The sequence below is a fragment of the Canis aureus genome, chromosome 23 (assembly GCF_053574225.1).
Source record: "Canis aureus isolate CA01 chromosome 23, VMU_Caureus_v.1.0, whole genome shotgun sequence".
NCBI lineage: Eukaryota > Metazoa > Chordata > Mammalia > Carnivora > Canidae > Canis > Canis aureus.
In genome coordinates, this window is record NC_135633.1 from 16353540 (window position 1) to 16373384 (window position 19845).

The window sequence follows — 19845 nt, forward strand, 5'->3', positions numbered from 1 at the left end:
TTTTAAAATGCAGTTAGCGAGTGGGTTGTATGTTAATGCTTCCGTCAGTTTTCATGCCTAAGGAAGGGCCAGCCACTGGTCTGGATAGACATAAATAAGCACCATGAACCTTCTCAATGGGTCTTACAAAATCACATTCATGACAACAAAACTTTTTTGCAGGAATGGTCCGATGAGCTTAAAGAGTCCTTCTGGTCTTTCTCCTTCACTAAAGTCCCTCCCTTCAGCTCCCCATCCCCTTCATCCCTTCCCTGCACTTACGTGAGCCAGGTTCCCCTCACAGCACCGTTCCCTCGGCCCCACAGGGCCTTTGCACGACTTGCATTTCGTACCATTTAAGTTTCTGACTAAATGTTGGCTCCTCAAGGAGCCCTTCCCCGACCACTCCTTCTGGAACAGCTGCCAAGCCAGCTCACTGTCCTCTTACCCCTGAGATACTTTCCATCTCAGTCCTCGTGTGACACTGTATCATTTGTTTGCTTCCACGTTTCCCAGTTTCCCCTGTCAAAGTGAGAATAGGTATTTGGTCTGTGCCCTGATGACAGTAGTACCTGCCCCATGGAAGAAGCCCAAGAAATATTTATTCCATTAAATACAAGAATGAATGCCTTCTACACCAATCTGTTAACCTGGAGGTTTTATGAAAATTATAAGTACGATGTGGATTTGGGAAAAGGTTCAACTCTTCCCCTTCCCCCTTCTCTCTTTGGTGAGAGAGAGAAGGAGAGCTGGAAATAGAATGGGAGAAGTTTCTGTAAATTTCTGGTAACCATAGAGACAGTGATTTTAGTTTATTAATCTCCTGCTCTTAAGCAGGCTGGGGCCCCACGGTGATTTCTCCAAATTGCTCAGCGCTGGTTATCCTGCAGCCTTCCTCATGAGGGAAGAACAGGCCCATTCCTATCCGGCAGCACTTTAATTGCCGACAAGCAGAAGCTCTGTGCTATTATGCTCATTATTGCATGTTCTCACCTGGTCGCATCTCCCACCTTGGAGCCGTACAACGCGGTCACCAGCTCAAAACCCCAGGAGCTGACAGTGGCCGGTGACAGGTGTGGGCAGTCTCCTCTCTGAGCCCAGGGCCGGTCATTTCTGCTCTTTTCTTTCATTCAACGATCCTGAAGATGGGATCAGTGCCTTCTGGAACAATGTTTCACTTCAGCCAGAGCAGGGCACCAGCCATGGTTTCCTGCCCGCCAAGGCAATGCTTGCAGTGGTCGTGTGTTCCTCTTCCCTTGGGGAATAGCATGCAGACTTTTATGGTTTTGCTCAAGTCCTTTGGGTGAGAGACCTTCAACTGACTTCAGGGTTTTTGGAGAACTTGGAGGCAAGTGGGACAGTTGGAGGCAATCTCTCCAGCAACCAGTATTCCTTTTTTTTTTTTTTTAAAGATTTTATTTATTTATTCATGAGAGACACAGAGAGAGGCAGAGACATGGGCAGAGGGAGAAGCAGGCTCCCTGCAGGAGCCCGATCTGAGACTTGATCCTGGAACTCCAGGATCACGACCTGAGCCAAAGGCAGACACTCAACCGTTGAGCCACCCAGGCATCCCACAACCATTATTCCTTAAGAGAAGAACCCAGGTGTAGATGTCAGAAGACCAGAGATGGGCTTCTGTCTTGGCAGCTGACTCACGGTAGGGAGACTCAGTCTCTCTGAGCCTTCATGCCCTCATCTGTGAGGTGAGATTGAACTTGTCCTTCCATTCTTCATTCGTGTGGAGTCTTGGACTCTACCTTCAACCTGGTTCTGGAGGCCAGATCCTGGTGATGAATGAGAGGTAGGAGAGTCCCCAGGCAGTATGCCTCCTGGAGTGAAGTGGAGTGGATTCTGGTAGTAGAAGTCTCTGGAAGGACACATATTTCTCTCCAGAGGCAGATCATCTGAGGTCTGCCCTCACCTAGATATTGGCTGCCATTTTGAAAACAAAACAAAACAAAACAAAAACAAAAACCTAAGGCTTTCCTTTGGTTGCATTTTTCTCTCCTAGTAGGTTTAGAAATACTGAGCCATTCTTCCAGTAAACACTCAGTGACCACCTGCTGGCTTCCAGGTACTGCCCTTGGTGCTAATGATACAGCTATTCAGCTGGGATAGTCATTGACAAATTCAGACTCTGTAGAGGTACAAACCAGTTTTAATGGTGTGAGCCTGTCGGTTGCACACTTAGGAATTGTCTTAAGTATCGAATAAGAGGCCCTGGGAAGAACCTAGACTCCTGAGCCATCTGGCAAAGCTGAAGCCGACATGAGGTGGGCCAGCACCTGGGGTGACCTCATCTGAATAACCAACAGATCTAAGAGCCTGGCTGTTTGTCTTTCTAGGTGCCGCAACCTCTCCTTCCCTGAGAGCCTGCCAGAGGTGAGCATCGTGTTCATTTTCGTCAACGAGGCCCTGTCGGTGCTGCTGCGCTCCATCCACTCAGCCATTGAACGCACACCTCCACACCTGCTCAAGGAGATCATCCTGGTGGATGACAACAGCAGTAATGGTGAGTGCCTGAACCCCCCTGGGCCCAGAACTCTGTTCCGGGCCTGACATCTGAGCAGAAGGTTCAGCTTCCATTGGGGGTTCTCATTTTCTTAAGGCTCTCCATGCCTGCTCCTTCAGAGATGGAAGATTCTTGGTGGTCACTGCTCTGGAAGGTTCACTCCATAGGTGTGCCCTCTCTGCATCCTGGAGGGGCCTGGTCCCCACGCTTTTCCTTACTGGCTGTCTGTCCACCCTCTTCTCTAACATCCTAGTACAGTATAAGGTAAATAGCTGTGGGTATTTCACCCCGCCACATACAGAGTGGGTATTTCCTGTGACTCTTTTCCATGAAACATCATTTCAGTTCGTGGTGTTCCTTGGCATCTACCTGGATGATAATTCATGTCATCTTGGCGGCGGTGGCGGTGACGGTGGAGGTATCAATGGCGCTGGTGCTGGGGAAGGTCACAGTGGTATCAATGGCAGGGCTGGTCGTAGATGTGTAACACGGTGACAACCACAGAGCTGTTGAAAATCTGTCCTCTTTGCTGGATGCCCTGCTCGCTGTTCTGTCTGGCCTTAGCAAAGCCTCAGGTGGCCGCCAACCACATGTCGAAGCCCTCCTCCTTCTGTCTCCCCCTCTCCAGCTATCTGTCCCCCTTGGTGTGGATTCCAGGGTCTCTAATACCGACATATACCACCCCCAAAATCTCCAAACTTAGAGACCATGTACTGAGATGGTTTAAAAAAAAAAAAAAAAACAGTGCTCTCGATAGGATGATTAAAATGGATGTGCTTTGGCTAATGCATGATTTTAAAAACTAGACTGCTGGGTCACAGGATCGTAGAGTCACTGAGCCTGTGTTATCTTTAGTGCTTTTCTCTGGTATCAGGTAGTAAATTTTCCAGTGAATCAGTTGCTGTAATGAGAAGTTCAGATGGGCAATTTGTGTTTTGTTATCAATTAAAGCTGAAACATATCAGATAATTGAAATATATTTAATCTCAATAAGCAAATTTTCCTTTTCATTTTATCATGTAGCAAGAAGTGTAGGAGCAGAGCTATGAAGCGGATTTTAGAGCTTTCTGAAGGGCAGTGCTTATGAATCACTTGACTCTAATTGTTCCATGGGTGTGAAGGAATGAAAAAACATCAGAGGATGATAGCAAATAGGCAGCATAGTTTTAAAGGTGATTATCTATTATGAGGGATACGGGAAGGGCCCCAGCTCCCACTTCTTGCAGCTACTTGCTGTTAACCTTGCTTGTGTCCATGCAATGGGTGCCTAAGAAAGCTCCCATTCTCCAATGGCTGACACCAGAACAGCTTGACTAGAGCACCCATGCACCCTACCTCGCTCCACCCAGGCCTGCTGCCCCCACCCCCTTTTACATTATGAGAAGCCTAGGGATGAATGAGCTGTCTGTCTCTCAAAGAGTGAGGACATCAAATAAGCAAAAGGCATCCTTACACTATGTTCTGCTGTAGGGGTGGGTATGGGGATCAAGGGCCCTTTATTGGCCTGAGAGATACCACAAAGGAAGCATCCACTGAATCTCTTGACTAATAGAGTTACGGGCAGGTGGGCCTAAGGAGGGCTGGTGAATTATGGCTCAGTTTCAAGCCAGGGTGGCTCTGAGGATGATGGTGCATTCCCGGAAGAGGGAGGCAGAAGGGGCAGTGAGTGGGATGGGTGCAGTGGGATGGTTCTTCTTCGGGGGTGGAGAGCTCTCAAACCCCAAACACTAGGGAGTATTACACTGATGGTACAGTTAAGTATCTTGACTGTGCTGCTGGTTACCCAAAACTACATGTGACAAAATGGCACAGAACGACATACTCACACCCAGATGGGTACTTGTCTTACTGGAGAGATCCGAGAAGCTCTGGGGGCGGAGGCAACATCAGTGTGCTCATTTTGATATTGTACTACAGTCGTGTAAGATGTCAACATTGCAGGAGGCTGGGTGAAGGGTGCATGGGACCTCCTTGTACATTTTTGCATACTTTCCTGTGACTCTGTAATTACTTCACAATATAAAGCTAAAACAAATAAACCTCTCTGTCAGAAGATTCTAATTCAGTAAGTTTGAGGGGGAATCTGGCCATCTCAGTTTTTAAAAGCATTCTTAGTAATTCTGTTGCATAGGTTGTGTTGAGAACCTGTGGTTAAATGAATGAGATGTAGCTTTGCTTTTGTACGTGGGAAATTCCAGTACTCCAGCACTCTGGGCTGAAGTCTCAAGTCATGGGTTCTGGATCCTCTCCACCACTGGATGAATGACCACGTAAACATGCCTCAATGTCTCAGAGTCTTAGTTTCTTCCTTTGTAAAATGGGGATGATGACCCTCCCTTGCTTGTCTGTCCGCCTGACATGGTCAAGTGCATGCCTGAATTGAACGCTGCCAGCTTTTACCCCTCCCCAGCCCTCAAGTCCATTCCCAGGAGACGGCTGGCCTGCAAAGCAAGCCAACTGCACGCAGGGTCTCAAGAGAGGGAAATGTGGGAATGCAAATTTGGAGTCTTTTACACAGAATAACTGAAGCCATTGACTGGGAGGTGATGGTGGCAAAGGAGGGAGAACCAGAAAAGAAGCTGGAGAGAACACTGAGTGAAAGACATTAAGGAGACAAAACAGGAGCAGGCAGGAGAATCTGGAAGATGACAGACTCCAGACAGAGAGAATTCCCGGAGTGAGAGTCATTTATTTGAACGAATCCACAGATAGGTCGAAGGACACAGAGTCTTAGAAGAAGCCCCCAGATTTGGAAGGTGCAGATCGTGGAAACCTCAGCGTGTAGCTTTGGTAAAATACTGGGGGTGGGGGTTTGTGGAAACCAGACACAGTCAAAGAGCAGACAGGGAGGTAGATTTTTGTCAGGGATTTCGGCTGTCAAAGAGAATCAGGAGCTAAGGCAGGAACTGGAGCAATGCTTCGCTCGCATTCACACACACACTCACACACTCACACACTCACACAAATTCTAACCATGATCCACAGCAAGAAAGTCATTTACATCATGACCCAGGATGACACGCCTACTTGCACTCATACAATAGCATACACTATTGAAACAAAACTTTTAAGAAACAATAGTTAGCCTTCTAATGTGCGAAGCACTATGGTATTTTCTATTATAATCTGGTCTGTGTATTCAGTTGTATTGTATTGTATTGTATTATTTCTCTCTTTTTTGAAAAGCAGGTTGTTCTCAACACCCTGACTGCACATTAGAAATACTTGGAAGGCTTTTAAGAAATCCGGGTGGCTATCTCTTAGCTCTGGTGATTTCATTAGTCTGGGGACGAGGTGCCTGCGTCCTTTGAGGCCAAGGCTTGGAAGAAGGCCTCTGAGGAGGGAGGAGAAGATGACATCCAGGGCGCAGAAATGAGGGCTGGCTCCGGGAAGAAAAGGCTCATCTTTGTCCCACTCGGGAAGAGCAGATGAGTGAAGAGGGAGATAGTTAGAGACAGTGAGGGGTGTCGGGAGGGCTGCCAGGAGGCTGGCAGGACAATAGTGCCCTGCAGTGTAAGGGACCTCGGGTGGGCGGGGGGCATGATGGGACAGACACTGGTCCCTGCTGAAATACCCCTGCGTGGAACAGGGCAGAGAGGTGACCTGTAATGGGTCTGTCCCCAAGACCAGCCTGAGCTGAGCTCGAGAAGGGAGGAAGAGACCCTTAGACTGTGGCTCTTGGAGGAGGAGAGCCATCGTGCCTTCGCAAAGACCCAACCAGCCTGGCTTGGGGGAAGGTGGCTCTATGACCACCCGAGCAAGTCCCATCTGGGGCTGGTGTCTCTGGGGCATCATCACACACAGCACAGGAATTGTGTTTGCTTCGTGACAGGCCAAGGCAGTTTGGTTCCACACACATTTAGGGAGCACCCAGCCTGGGCCAAGGGCACGAAGGCAACCTGGCCCCTGACATCGGGGAATCGTGCAAATAAGCCTAAAATGGAGATGAAGCATAATGGGACTCTGTTTCTGGTCTCAGTTGCCACTTCCTGGCCATGGTCTTCTGCTTTGGTTTTATGTGCCACGTGGGGACATCGGGCCCTGCCCGCTCTGCCTGCCCCATAGCCACTGAGGATACATGAGGTAACAGCAGCGAAGGTTCTGTGCAAGCTGCAAGGTGCGAAGGGTGTCCTGAGGGTGAGTTTAAATGGCAGTAATAACAACAACAGCTAATAATAGTAATAGCTGTTGTGTGGCTACTGCTTAAAGGCCAACTCTTGCTTTTCTCTCCTTCCTGAAGCAATTGCTCTGGTGGCAAGAGCGCAGAGGCACAGAATTTGGCCTTAGGCCAGCTTTTCTGTTCCAGCTCTTTCTAGCTTCTTCCCGGCTGTGCGCTCTTAACCTCTGTGAACCCTATTTTTCTTATCTGTGAAATTGGGATGTGGGATTTCTACCTCAGGGATTGTTGGGAGGCCTGAATGAGATAACGCATGATGGAAGGAACGTCTGTGCTTAAAACTCTAAATGAAGCCGGAATACAGAGCTTTCGGAATGTCTTCCCAGGCGATGTCACACTTTCTGTCTGTGCTCGTGTGGCGTCTCCCCCAAACCCCTCCTCTGCAGGCATTTTTGTTTTGGGGTCAGGCCTGTGTTTCCATAAACATAGGAAAGGAGCCACTGATGACCACTTTCTTCACCCAAGTCCCTCTAGATCTTTAGCTCTCTCCCTCAGAAGCCAAGGACTAGAGGCTCTGCAGACGGTCCTTGTGTAGGCCTCTGAGTCCTTGTTCTCTGCCTGCTTAGCAATTTCCTAAACAAGCTCCACTCTTTCAGGGGCTGGCTCCTGTGTAGGATGCTGTCGTTCTGCTAATGTGGTCTCAAATTTCAGTGTTTGAGCTTGATTAAAAATACAGAGGTTCACTCAGGCACGTTTTTGCCTCAGGACATTTGCACTTGCTGCTGCCTTCACTTGGAATACTCCTCCTCTTAATATCTGCATGACCTGATCTTTTGCCTCTTCAGGCCTTTGTTCAAATATTTAAAACCTGTTTGAAATGGCAGCCTTACCCCCATCACTCCTCATCCCTTCCTTGTTTCTTGTCTTCCACAGCACCTATTCCTATCTGATATACGGTACCCACTGGGTTACTTTATTTATTTGTACATTTTCGCTCCACCAGTATGTAAGTTCCATGAAGACAGGGACTTCTGTTTTGTTCATCGCTGTATCTCCACCTAGAATACTGCATGGTACTTGTAGGTGTGTGATAAATATTGATTCATTGAATGAATGAATTTTGATTCTGTAGGTCTGAGGCAAGGCTTGGAATCTGCATTTTAATAAGCTTTCCAGAGCATTCTTATGCACTGGGACATTCTCTGGGAATCACTGCTGTAACTATTGTCCTCCATCTGTACTGCAGCTGAGGAGCTTGGGATAAAAGGCACTTCCGCAACCCCAGAGCAAGCCTCAGGCCGCAGGCATTGCTGGGTGGAGTGTTTCTTCCCCTGGTGGGGCCCCTGGGACCCCCTTGCTGCATCCCAGGGAGATGACGTGAGTGGCGGGCCGACTGCAGAACAGACTGCAGAACAGGAGCTTCTCCTGCTGATGCCCCAACCTGATCTGAACTCAGGTCCTATGCACGGAGGCAGATGGCCGACCGCAGGCCTCCTCCCTTCACGTTACCCAACCTCTGCAGGCATTCCCGACAGTGGTGGCCATGGCCTGCCTGCCCCGTAGCGCTGAGGCAGTGCTTCCCCTCCCTGGCTCCTCTTCCTCATTATCTCGGGAAATGTTGGGAACACAGCTCTGAGCCTCTTGGTTTTAATTACTGTACTCCCAGCGAATCCCAGTGGGCCAACGTCTTTAGCTGGGACTGAGTGATTTAACCTTTATGGACCTCCAGGGTGTGTGTGGGGGGAGTAGAGTAGCAGAATTTGCTGCTGACAGCATCATCCCTGCCTTTGATTCTCCGCATTCACTTATTTGTTCATCTACTCATTCATTCATTCATTCACTCCCGCAGTAGGCTTTTGACAACCGCATGCTTTGTGCTAGTACTTCAGCACTTACCCCTGCCCCCATGGTGAGCACATTCAGGTGACACAGGCATTCCAGTACCTGGCTAATGTGGTCTTCAATGAACATGAGCTGTTTCAGGTTCCCTCACCAGCTGTCACCACATCCCACAATCCAGCTGCCTCTACGTCCAAAGAAATTTCTTTTGCTGAATTCAGTTTCTGTTTCCCTTTTTTTTTTTTTTAAGATCTATTTATTTATTTTAGAGAGAAAGAGAGAGAGAACCAGAAGGAGGGGCAGAGGGAGAGGGAAAGAGAATCTCAAGCAGATTCCATACTGAGCTCAGAGCCCGACGCAGGGCTCCATCCCATGACCCTGAGATCATATGAGTGGAAACCAAGAGTCTGGCACTCAACCAATTGCGCCATCGAGGCGCCCCATCAGTTTCTGTTTCCTTTTTTAAACTAATGTCCTCTTTTGGTAAACTTAAAAATCATATACCCTTCTTTTCATGCTACTTGAGATTTCCAAATGAATCTGAATTTTGTGGCTAAAAGCACAAAGCAATGGCAATATCAAATGTTCTTTTAAGAATCCCCTTCCCTAGAGATTTCGGTCTGCTCTTGGCTGGCAGTGACTTACCCAGTCTAACCCCTGTCTTACGCTTGTCCTCTTCTGCTGCCTTCCAACAAGGGAATGGCCAGTTCCCAGTACCTCATACACTCAAAGATGGATGGTCTTGGTGATGAATATGCTTTGCTCATAGATCCAGCCTTCTCACTGGTCACACTTGCTCAAAACCTTTGACAAATGTTGGCAGGATGAGGCATAGAACCAAGCAGCCTCTAGATACAGGGCAAATGGAGCTGTCCCTCGCTGCCACAGGGGGAGGCAGACAGACAGCCAATCCAACCCCATCTGGGAGGAAACCGAGGACCAATGTAGGACAGGGACTTTCCAGGGCCGCACAATGTGTGAGTGACAGAGTTGAGGTAGGACCTCGGGTCTTCTGACTCCCATCAAGCTGTCTCCTCCAGCCCATGCTGTGTCCCCATGGGGCCCTATGTCGGGTCTTTCCACTGTCCACACTCTACAGGGACATGGAAGCCCATGGCCAGGCCACACTCTACAGGGACATGGAAGCCCATGGCCAGGCACCCTAGGCTTGGTGATGTGGCTGCAGGCCATTTGCTTTGCTTAGCCCTCTTCTGAGAATGACTGACCTCCCACACCCATCCCCTTTGCCCAATTCAAGCCTCAGGGATCATTCAGGTGGCAGTGCTTCCAGAAAGCCTTCCACTGCTCTGCTTTCCACCTGCCAGCTGGATCAGGAAGTTCACCTTAGCCTTCCCATGTGCTCTGGCTTCCTCCCTCACACACTATTTTTACTGGTTATTTACTCACTAGTTATAGTGAGCAGTTTAGCAGAGATTAGCCAAGGTGACCAGTGTGAGAGAGACATGATATTAGGCATCTCAGTGTCCCTTGACCAACCAGCCCCATGTTCAGCACATAGTAGTCACTCAGTAAAACTGGTTATGAAAGGACACTCACAATCCCTTAGGGAAATAGGTGGGGTTGCCATCTCTGTTTCATAGATGAAGCAGCCAAGTCTCATTGAGGTGAAAATAAAAAGTGATCAGGGCCCAAGGTCATAGCTGGGACATAGTAGGATGGGGATTCAAATCCAGGTCACCTGGCCCTGGAACCCACATCTCTCTACTTACTACACTGTTGGGTGCCTGGAGGCTTTTTTTTTTTTTTTTTTTAAGGAGTTAGACAGTTTAATTTAGAAATAAACTCTGGTCAGCCTCCTAATTAGAAGGGACCCACTCTTGGAGAGAAAGGCCATCATGGAGGATAAAGCCCTCAAGTGAGGAGGGAATAGCATGGGAGCTGGTACCAGGAGTGCCATGAAGCTGGTCCTGTGCTCAACTATGTGGACAGGTTCTTTCCTGTCTAGTTTTCCCCTGACAGCCAGCCCACCCCATTACTTCTTGGGGATGGTGGATCAAATCCAGGATGAGCCCTGCATACACACTAAAATGGTGGACCTGTGTCCCAGTGTCTCGTATAGGTTAGTCTCCCCCAGACCCCTCTCAGGTACAGGACCTGGATCGACTTCAGTGCAGGGCAGCTGGCAGGTGTGCCCATGAGGGGTTCCAGGCTCCTGGCTAGACCGCTGTGCAGTAGGCTGCCTCCGCCCAGGGCTGTCCTTTGACCCCTACTTCTCCAGGCCTGGGCCTCCGACCAGAGTGACTCCCAGCGCTTCTGGGTAGATAGAGTCCTAATCAGGCACCCCCAGCACAGTGAGTACACCAACTGTGCTAGCGCCTATTCATAGTATTTTTAATAAGCTAATCAGTGCTCTATGATCATGGTAAGAACCATTATCAATATCATTTCATATAACAGGGAAACAGACAGAGGAGTTAAGGAGCTTGTCCAAAGTCACACAGATAAGGGATTTGAACCCAAGCTGTCTGCTTTCAGACCTAACACCCTTGACTACGAAATAAGGCTGCCTCCAGGGCACCATGGGTTTCTGACTTCAAAAGACTTACTGGAATTTTGTCTTCATTCTTTGGAGAGAGAATGCTATTAGGCAGCAGGACCAGCAAAGAAGGAACTTAAGACAAGGGCAGGGCTGTCTCCTCAGCTGGGGCTTTGCCCAAGGTTCAGTAAGAAGGAGAGATGGGTTGCATGGAGGCTACTAGGCATGTGTCAGGGTTGAGAGGAAATCTAAGAGTTGGTAGCCAAGCTTAGGTCATCTCGTGAGAGAGGTGGCTTCCTATTTCCTTCGAAATAGAGAGAAGTCGGTGTGTGTGTGTGAGCACATGTGGAGTGAGTGGCTGTGAGCCGGTGAGTGTGCATTGATGACGTGTGAGCATAGGTAAGCAATGTGTACAGGCCTGGATGCACCTGGTGTCTTACTCCGTTTGGGCTGCTATAACAACATAGCATAGACTGGGTATCTGAAACCAAAGACATTTATTTCCCATGTTCTGGAGGCTGGGAAGTTCAAGATCTAGGGCAGGCAGATTCAGGTTCTGATGAGAGCCTGCTTCCTGGCTGATAGATGGCTCCCTTCTTGCTTGTCCTCACTTGGCCTTTCCCTGGCACATGTGTGTGGGTGGAGAGAATGCAAGCTCTGGTGTCTTGTCCTCTGGGATGCCAATCCCATCATGGGCTCCACATTCATGACCTCTTCTGACCCCAATCACCTCCCAAAGGCCCCACCTCCAAATACTCTGATGTTGGGGATTGGGACTTAACCATATGGATCCGGGCGGCACACAGATTCGGTCCCTCACATCTGCCCACAGATAGTGGTTAAGCCTCATCCACCACTACCTAGAGCCACCTTCATGGTCCTGAGGAACGACAAGTAATTGCACAACTGTGAATCATTGTTATTTTTAAGTGTTGGTGAGACAATCACAGAGCAGTGACGAAGTAGAATCAGAACTCCCAGATTGCTTGTCACCACCTGCTGGGTCCCCCGCCACCCCCTGCAAAGACCCCATCATCCCTTGGCCCAGAGGCTGCCTAATTGTTGTTTAATGTTTCAAAGATGCTGTCCTACACAAGAGATACTCATTCCAAGCTGTAAAAATACCAACAGCTTTGCATGCAGCTGGAATAATTGACAAAAATTAAAAAAAAAAAAAAAACAGAGGAAAAGAATGGTCCAACAGTATTGTGTTTTATGGAGCTCAAAGAATCCCATATAGCTAATCTAATTACAACCAAGGATCAGGAGCTTAAAGGTGTTTATACAGCCAGGCTCATGGGCTGGCAACCCACTCAGCTGCAGGCTTCTCCTCACCACCCACGCCTATGCCTTTGACTGGTGTGACGAGAATAGCCCATCCATAAGGCGGCCAGTGGGTACCCAGCAGCCTCGACATGGAAGCAGCCTAGTGCCGAATTCTGCAGGAGTCCTGGAGGCTCTCACCTTTACTCCGTGCTGCTGGGGGTGCTGACTGCACCTGCCACACTGGTCGTCACCTGCCTGACCGTTCCTCTTAGGCCAGGCTACAGATTCATGGACTCGGGTATTATCCAGCCCTCTCCCAAGGGAGACCGGATGACTTCTGAGCTCCTGGCAGCTCTGGATAGCAAATGCCCTCCCCTCCCTGATTCAAACCCCCACCTAGGCCTGGGAAGAGCCTTGAGCCCATGATCATAGTGGCAGAAAGGGATCAGATAAATATTTCTGGCAGATTCGGTTATGTCTGAACTGTCTCTCAGAGCTACCCCACGTGGTTTCGCAGGTTATGGCCTTCACCAGAGTACCCCGACATGGGGCCAGTGGGGGGATAAAGTCTAGCCCACGATCTCCGTTTGCGAAGCCACGCACCCTGGTATGAGTCTGTGTCAGGAATGCCTTTTTCTAATTGGGAGTCCAAAGGGGAGTACTTTCCTGTGACACATCAAGGTGCCACGTGCTAATTGCCCGGCCAGCGCTGACCTCTGCCGAGAACAGCAGTCTGTTCTTCCCATGGTGGACAGCCTGGCTTTAACAGAGCTGCTGCGGCCTGGGGTGTGTCCTCTGCTCCTGCTGCCCTCCACACCCCAGCCTTCCTCAACCCCCTCTGAGTTGGCCCTACACTTGGCCTTCTGCTTCTCTTCTCTCCCGATCTGCTGTTCCTTCCTGGGATGGAGCCCTTACGCCCTGAGCGGGGCTTTGCCTCCCCATCTAGCCCTGGCCAGCCCTCCTATTTGAGAGGCTTGACCCTGCTCTCTGTACCACCTGGCTGGGGCTCTGCTCCCTGGTCTGATCCACCTGCATCCTGGTGGCTGAGCCCTCCCACTGAAACGAGCATCCTAAGTTAGTGATGCTTGGATGTGCCCAGCGCCGGGTGACACTGCCTCTTGGTGGACCAGCCCCAGATCTCGGTCAGTTTCTCCAGCTCTGGTCCTGCACGTTGTCAGCCCCTTCTCTGTCCTCACCAGCCACTCTGCCGAGGTCCCAGCGTGCCGCACGGCAGAGCCTGCCTGAGTCTGGCAGTGGGGTGGGTAGCACGTCACTTGTGCTGGACCCCTTTACTGATAAAGGAAACTGACTCAGGGAATCAGAAATTCCCCAGTATGCTTCCCTGGTGGCCAAGAAGAGCCCCCGGGAGGGCAAAGGGCCTGCCCTCCTGAGCTCACGAGCTCCCTGTAAGCAATCTGCAGCAGGAGGACTTTGGACCGTTTTGCTTTACAAACTAGCCAAGATGACCGGTATTCGATTCACAAAGCCAGCGGGAACCAAATACAAAAAGGCTTTCTTCCAGCGGTCAGCTGTGTGACCATCTGTCGAGGGGGAAATTCCTAGAGCTAGAGTGTTGAGCAAGCGTGGGGGGAAGTCAGGAGATGTCTCTCCTGCCCTCAGGTGAGGGGCCCTGCTGCCACCGCGGGGAGTCCAGCTGTCCCTGGGAAAGACCAAGGTCATGCTCCCTGCCACCAACCTCCCCCCCCCCCAACACACGCACACTGCAGCCAGCAGGAGACGTCTCCTTGTCCATTCTTGGCCCTCAGCCTATCTTGCTCAGCAGCTTGTCCAGACAAACTGGTGCTGACGGTGGAAGATCCGTGAATGCCGGGTGCTGCCGGGAAGCTGAGGTCCTCCCTCTGCCCCCCCAAATATTCAAAACTGCTTGAAACCCAACAAGCAAATATTTCCTACTGATGGTAAATCTTTGGAGCATGGAATGCCTTCTGGTAGAACTGATTTTCTGAAAGGCTGCCCCAAACCACACAGCGACTCAGGTGTCCTCCAGCCACAACAGGGTTTGAGGGCTCAGCAGAAAGGGGAGCATGTGGACAAGAGTCCGAGCTTGTGGCCACCCCGGCCGCCACGCAGATCCATCCTGCATGCTAGCTGTCAGAGTTTCCAGGAGCCCGGCCCACCCTGGTTTGACGTCATGGTGGAAAGTTGGACAGGACACATCATGAGGGGTGACAGAAGCCAGTACAAATAGCTGGGGCCCGAAGGTCCAGCAGGATGCATGGACCCACCTCTATTGCACGTCAATAGACATTCCGCTCTTATAGGGATGGTTGAGGGAGAGCAGACTTTTTTTTTTTTTTTTTTTTTTTTTTTTACCAGGGCCCTAATGTACTCTCAGGGGCCCTAAATTGGGGAACAGCTCCATTGTTTTTTTGTTTTGTTTTGTTTTGTTTTTTTCAGAGACTGCCTCACCTATCTGCTCAGGCCCACAGGGACATAGGCCTCTTGTGCCCCTCCAGCCATTCACAGGCATTGATTCAACAAACTGAGAAGCAGGTTCCAAGCTCCCTCTTGGGGAGGCGATGGTGAACCAGATGTGGCTCCTGCCACTGACGAACTTCAGTCAAGTAGACGGACTCTACCCACGGACTTCCTTTGGCACAGATGTAGAAATGAGATGCCTCGTTTCTAGTTGTTTTCAGAAGCTCCTACCTTGGGAGTTCAAGATGTAAGGAGACTTTTAGGGAGAGAAGCTCTTGAATGGAAAGCAACCCCAGTTTGTCAGATCAGTGAGCAGGAAAGCTTCATTTGCAGCACCACTGATGGAGGCTGCTTCAACTCCACAGCCCCAAGGCTGCCCCTTGACTCCTGTGCTGCTGAAGTAGGACATTGATATTAGTCTAACCAAGGAGAGCAGGGCCTAGGTAACAAGACTTGTGGCTCCCTTTTTTGTCCCTTCCCTGGTCCCCATACTGTGATTTCCAGTGGCTTCCCCGTAGCTTAGGTAGCTCTCTGCTCAGCAGCACCTGACCTACGAATAGGGTGGGTGACCTAGTTCACTTTGTGGGTCTCTCTCCTACCTACCTGGGCATCTTTTATGGGACATTGGGCAACTTGAAGCCAGCACCCCTAAAATCTAGTCCAAGCTCCTCACTTTGCTGAAGGGAAAACAGATCCAGAGAGGTTAAGTGAGTTTCCCAGTGGCACACACCTAGTTAGTGGCAGAGCCAGAGAGCAACCCTGGCTCCGTGCTTTGCTAACTGTACTCATTCATCTAACAAACATTTGCAGAGTGTGTTCTCAAGTGGCAGGCATCACACTCTGCACCAAAGAAAGATGTAAGGATGGATGGAAACGGTTCCTGTGTCTAGAGAGCTCACAGCCCAGTGCAGGTGATAAACCAAAAGCAAATAGCCGTTACATTCAAGGTGATGGTGAGTGCCACCAGCCACAGTGAAAGGAGAGCGCTGGGGGAGCCCAGAGAGAGGTCTCGGTCACTCTGGGAGGACTTCCTGGAAGAGCTGGCATCTGAACTGGGCCTTAGAGATTGAATGGAATTTGGATATGCATATAAGGGTGGAGGAAAGGACAGAGCCTGCCTCTGTTTTTGTGTCTTTCTAATTAGGCTTTAGGGAAAGAGTCAAAATGGTCACATATCGGGCACCTGTTGTGTTCCAGACGCTGTACCACGCGCTTTTACACGCGATCTTAATTTTTCCAATACCTCTCTTCATCTTCCAGATTCGGAAACAGACTCAGCAGTAACTTGGCCCTGAATGAAGCCTTCTTTGGTTCCTTCTTTTCTCTTCCCCATGAGGCCTCACCCCAGAAGGGTGCCTGGTGCCCCACAAGGACTTGGTGAACCTGATGATTGAATGAAAACAGATACTGAGAGACTAGAACAGCGAGTTTGCAAAGTCGTAAGGAAGGCAACAGTCCTCCTTCCTTGGACACCGTGTGGCTGAGCACAGCGCTATTTAGGATTTCTGTCATCGGAATGTCTTCCCCATGCATATATGCCCGCCCCCGGGCTGGTATAATCTTAGCCTAAGTGAATGCTAACAAGAGCTTTCCTTTTCTCTAAGCATCTCTGATGTGTTATTTCGTGTGCATAAGCCTATGGGCAGCCAGACGAGGTAGGCATTTATATTATCCTGCTCATTTCACAGATGACAACACCAAGGCTCAGAGAAGTTATGGGTCCTATAGCTTAGAAACAGCAGAGCCAGCATTTTAACCCAAGTTGGCTCTGGCTGCAGAGCACTTAACCTTGTCACCATATTCGGGGGTCCTGAACGCAGTTACCTCCTGAGCCTAGATAGATAAGGTGAAGGGCAAAGGTGAGGCAGTGGGGGCTGGTGGGACTGTGGTGACCAAGAGAATGAGCCCCAGCTCAGCCAAAAAGGGGCAGCAGACACTGGCTCCAGCCTGTTCCTAGCCTGCAAGACTGGCCGAGATCACACTTCTATGTTTCATGTGGCTGAACAAGCCACGTGGGCAGGCCAGATCCAGTCCTGGTCTTTGCGTCTTGGCAGCCTCTGTCATATCGATTCCCAGTTTGAGACAGAGAAGCTTCTCCGGAGATGCCTTTTGACTCAAACATTCTTGGTGAAAACTTCTCCCTCTCACACTGGCTGCTTTCTCACATCTCAGAAAGCAGCCCGTCCAGAGAAGCAGAGTTAGCCACGCCTTTGGACATCTCCCTTCGTTGCGTGCAGTTTGAGCACTTTCCAAGGCATGGGCCACATGTACAGTCTTAGTTCCACCCATTCAGGGAAGCCCCTTCTGGGCTGATCAGCCTTTCAGAAAAGTCCATGGTCCTGCAGTCGAGGTATGGATTCTGTCCCTAGGTTGTGGACTCGGATGCCATTCTTATGATAGCCCTGAATCTTGAGACCTTGCAACTTGCATCAGGTGCCCTGACCCAGGCCAGTAGTGGGGGAAGGGGAGCACCCAGTGCCCAGGAAAGCTGCCGAGGAGGCAGATAGTTTGAGTCACTTAGAGCAGCAGCCTGTGGCTCTGCTCATCTCAGCAGGACTTCTCTTAGGAGCAGGAGGTGGGGGAGGGACGCGGGAGGGAAGCAGGAGCTCAGGCCCTCATGTGGGCTGACTCAGGCTGTGCGTGGCTATGATTTGGATGTGCCACAGATCACCAGGACAGACCCCAGCTTGCCTAATTCTCTTCTCGGAGATGCCTCTATTTCCTGCACTGCCTGTGACCTGCCCATCCACCCTGAGGGATGGTTGTGGAGTGTGTTTGTGGTCCTTGTGGTTGAAAGTGTGGTGGTTGCCATCTAGGAGTGAATAACCACAGCATTTCAAAGCCAAGTAAGACCCAGGGGGAAAAAAAAATCCTAGGCCTCATGTTTCTCTCATCTGGGGAAAGAAGTGTGAATTGGAACTTCACAAACCCAAATCTTTAAACCCTTTCGCACCCAGTAAATTTGATGGGGTGACAGAAATGAATTAGAAATTAGATCAGGGCTCAGCGTTTACATGGGTTCCGAGCCAAATGGAAATTAAAAAGAGTATCTCCAGCAGGGTTAATGGTGAAGGCAAGGCTTCTAGCATGCCTTGGCAGAGTGTCCTGACCTGGGTCTCAGAGGGGAATTGATCGAAGAATCCTGCTGATGAGATCAGGAGGTGGAGAGAGAGGGTTCCTTACCCAGAATAGTGGGAAGGAATGAACTTGTCACCAATTGACACTCGATGTGACAGAAAATGCCAGCAATGCAAGGCAGATTTTAATGCCAGGCCGCCCAGTAGCAGCATTGACTTCTCATATCTTCCCTGAGGTGCTTAGACATTGAAAAAAGGAATATTTTCCTCCACATTGAAAGAGGTTTCTAGCTAAGTCCCATGGACTGAGTGTGTCTGCAAGCTTGTCTGTGTTGTCAAATTTCATTTGGCTTAAACATGAGAACTAATGCAGAGAATCAAAGAAAACAAAGTTGTTTGCTGAGTGTTCCTGACCAGGGCTGCTCAGGCATGAGGCTGAGGTATTGCCTAAAGTGATTGTATTTTCCCTGAGAAGAACATTCAAGGTTGTTGTTTAATCTTTCTGGAGTGAGTTTCCATAGTCTTAGGTGTCCAACCACTACTCCCCTCCAGACCTGCATACTTGACATCCCCACAATATATCAGTCCAGCTGTGAATGAGGTTTCTCCTCACCAAATTCCTCAATTCTGTATGGCAGGAAAATCAAATCCCATCCTTCTACTTTACAGTTGGGCTCCTATATTATGCTGGGTGCATCTGTGGGAGATGGAGGGGAGGAGGAAGGGAGACACAGAGAGACAGAAAGGGAGAGAGAGGAAAAGTGGATAGGTAGGTGGGTAGATGGGTAAATGGATGGATGGGTAGGTGGATGGATAGATGGATGGATAGGGATGTAGATAGACGGTTGGATGGATGGAAAGGCGGATGGATGGATGGATAGATAGATAGATAGATGCATAGGTAGGTAGATGAGTCAGGAGATGGATGGATGGATGGATGGATGGATGGATGGATGGATGAATTTAATTTCTTTCCATTTCATGCCATAGCTATTTTATGTCCATTTCAGAGATGAAGGAATTGGGGTCAGGAGCGGTAGTGAATCACCAGAGTTCTCACTGCAAGGTGGTGGCAGAGCTGGGACTTGAATCCACATTTCTCAACTCAAATTGTGTCTGTCTTTTCCTTTCTTGTATTGCCCACTAGGCTTTCTTTTTTTAAACTGCCTGTCTTGTATCTAGAGATGGACTCATATAGGCTTGGATAAGCTGCTTATACAAATAGGTGGCAGAAGGAGGTCCATTTTTTTCATTTGGCAAATACGTACTGATCACACGTTGGCCAAATTCCAAGATGGAACCCCAAGACTCTTGGCCCCTGGTATGCACTCACTTCTAGTTATTCAATCAAATATTAACCTGCCTGCCGCTGTGAAGAGTCTTTACTGATGTAATTAAGGTCTCCAATCAGTTGGGCCTGACCTAATCACATGATTCTTTTAAGAGCAGAGCTTCTTCTGGCTAGTTGCAGAAAGTCACAGAGATGTGCTGTGGAGGCCTGAGAAAAATCAATCAAACATCCATGCTGTGAACTGCCTGTGGGGCCACAGGGCAGGGAACTACAGGTGGCCTCTCTTTGCCCTAGCTGACAGCTGGCCTGAAAACAGGGACTTCAGTCCTACAACTCAAGGAAATGAATTGTGCCAACAACTAGTAAGGCTAGAAGAATGCCCTGAGGCCCAGATAAGAGGTACGATGCCAGCTGACACCAGTGAAACCCTGAGCAGAGAATCCAGCCATAGCATACCTGGATTTATAACCTACAGAAACTATGAGATACTAAATTTGTGTTGTTGTAAGCTGCTAAGTTTGTGACATTTTGTTATGCAACAACAGAAGACGAATACAGGCATCTATGGTATGTTGGCCACAGTGCTAATCACTGGGAATATGCGACTGGCATGGTCCCGGCCCTCACGGAGTTCACAGTCCAGTGTGAGAGATAGATAAGAAACAAATCAAATGATTCCAAGGCGATAAAAGCCATAAAATATATACATAGGGTGATATGAAATAAATCAAATGTGGCCTTGCTCCAGGTGAGATGCTTAGAGATACCTCTCACCTGTGTACTAAAAGATGAAAAGGAGTTAGCCACATAAAGAGCCATGGAAGA

At 49.4% G+C, this 19845-nt stretch overlaps 1 protein-coding gene across 1 annotated transcript in view; it reads left to right on the plus strand.

Annotated features, from left to right (window-relative positions):
• Positions 1-19845, plus strand: part of GALNT18 (polypeptide N-acetylgalactosaminyltransferase 18) — a 338232-nt gene that overhangs the window by 178644 nt on the left and 139743 nt on the right. The window contains exon 3 of the mRNA XM_077866468.1: positions 2328-2494. Within this exon, the coding sequence (XP_077722594.1) occupies positions 2328-2494 (167 nt within the window). The remainder of the gene's footprint in view (positions 1-2327; positions 2495-19845) is intronic.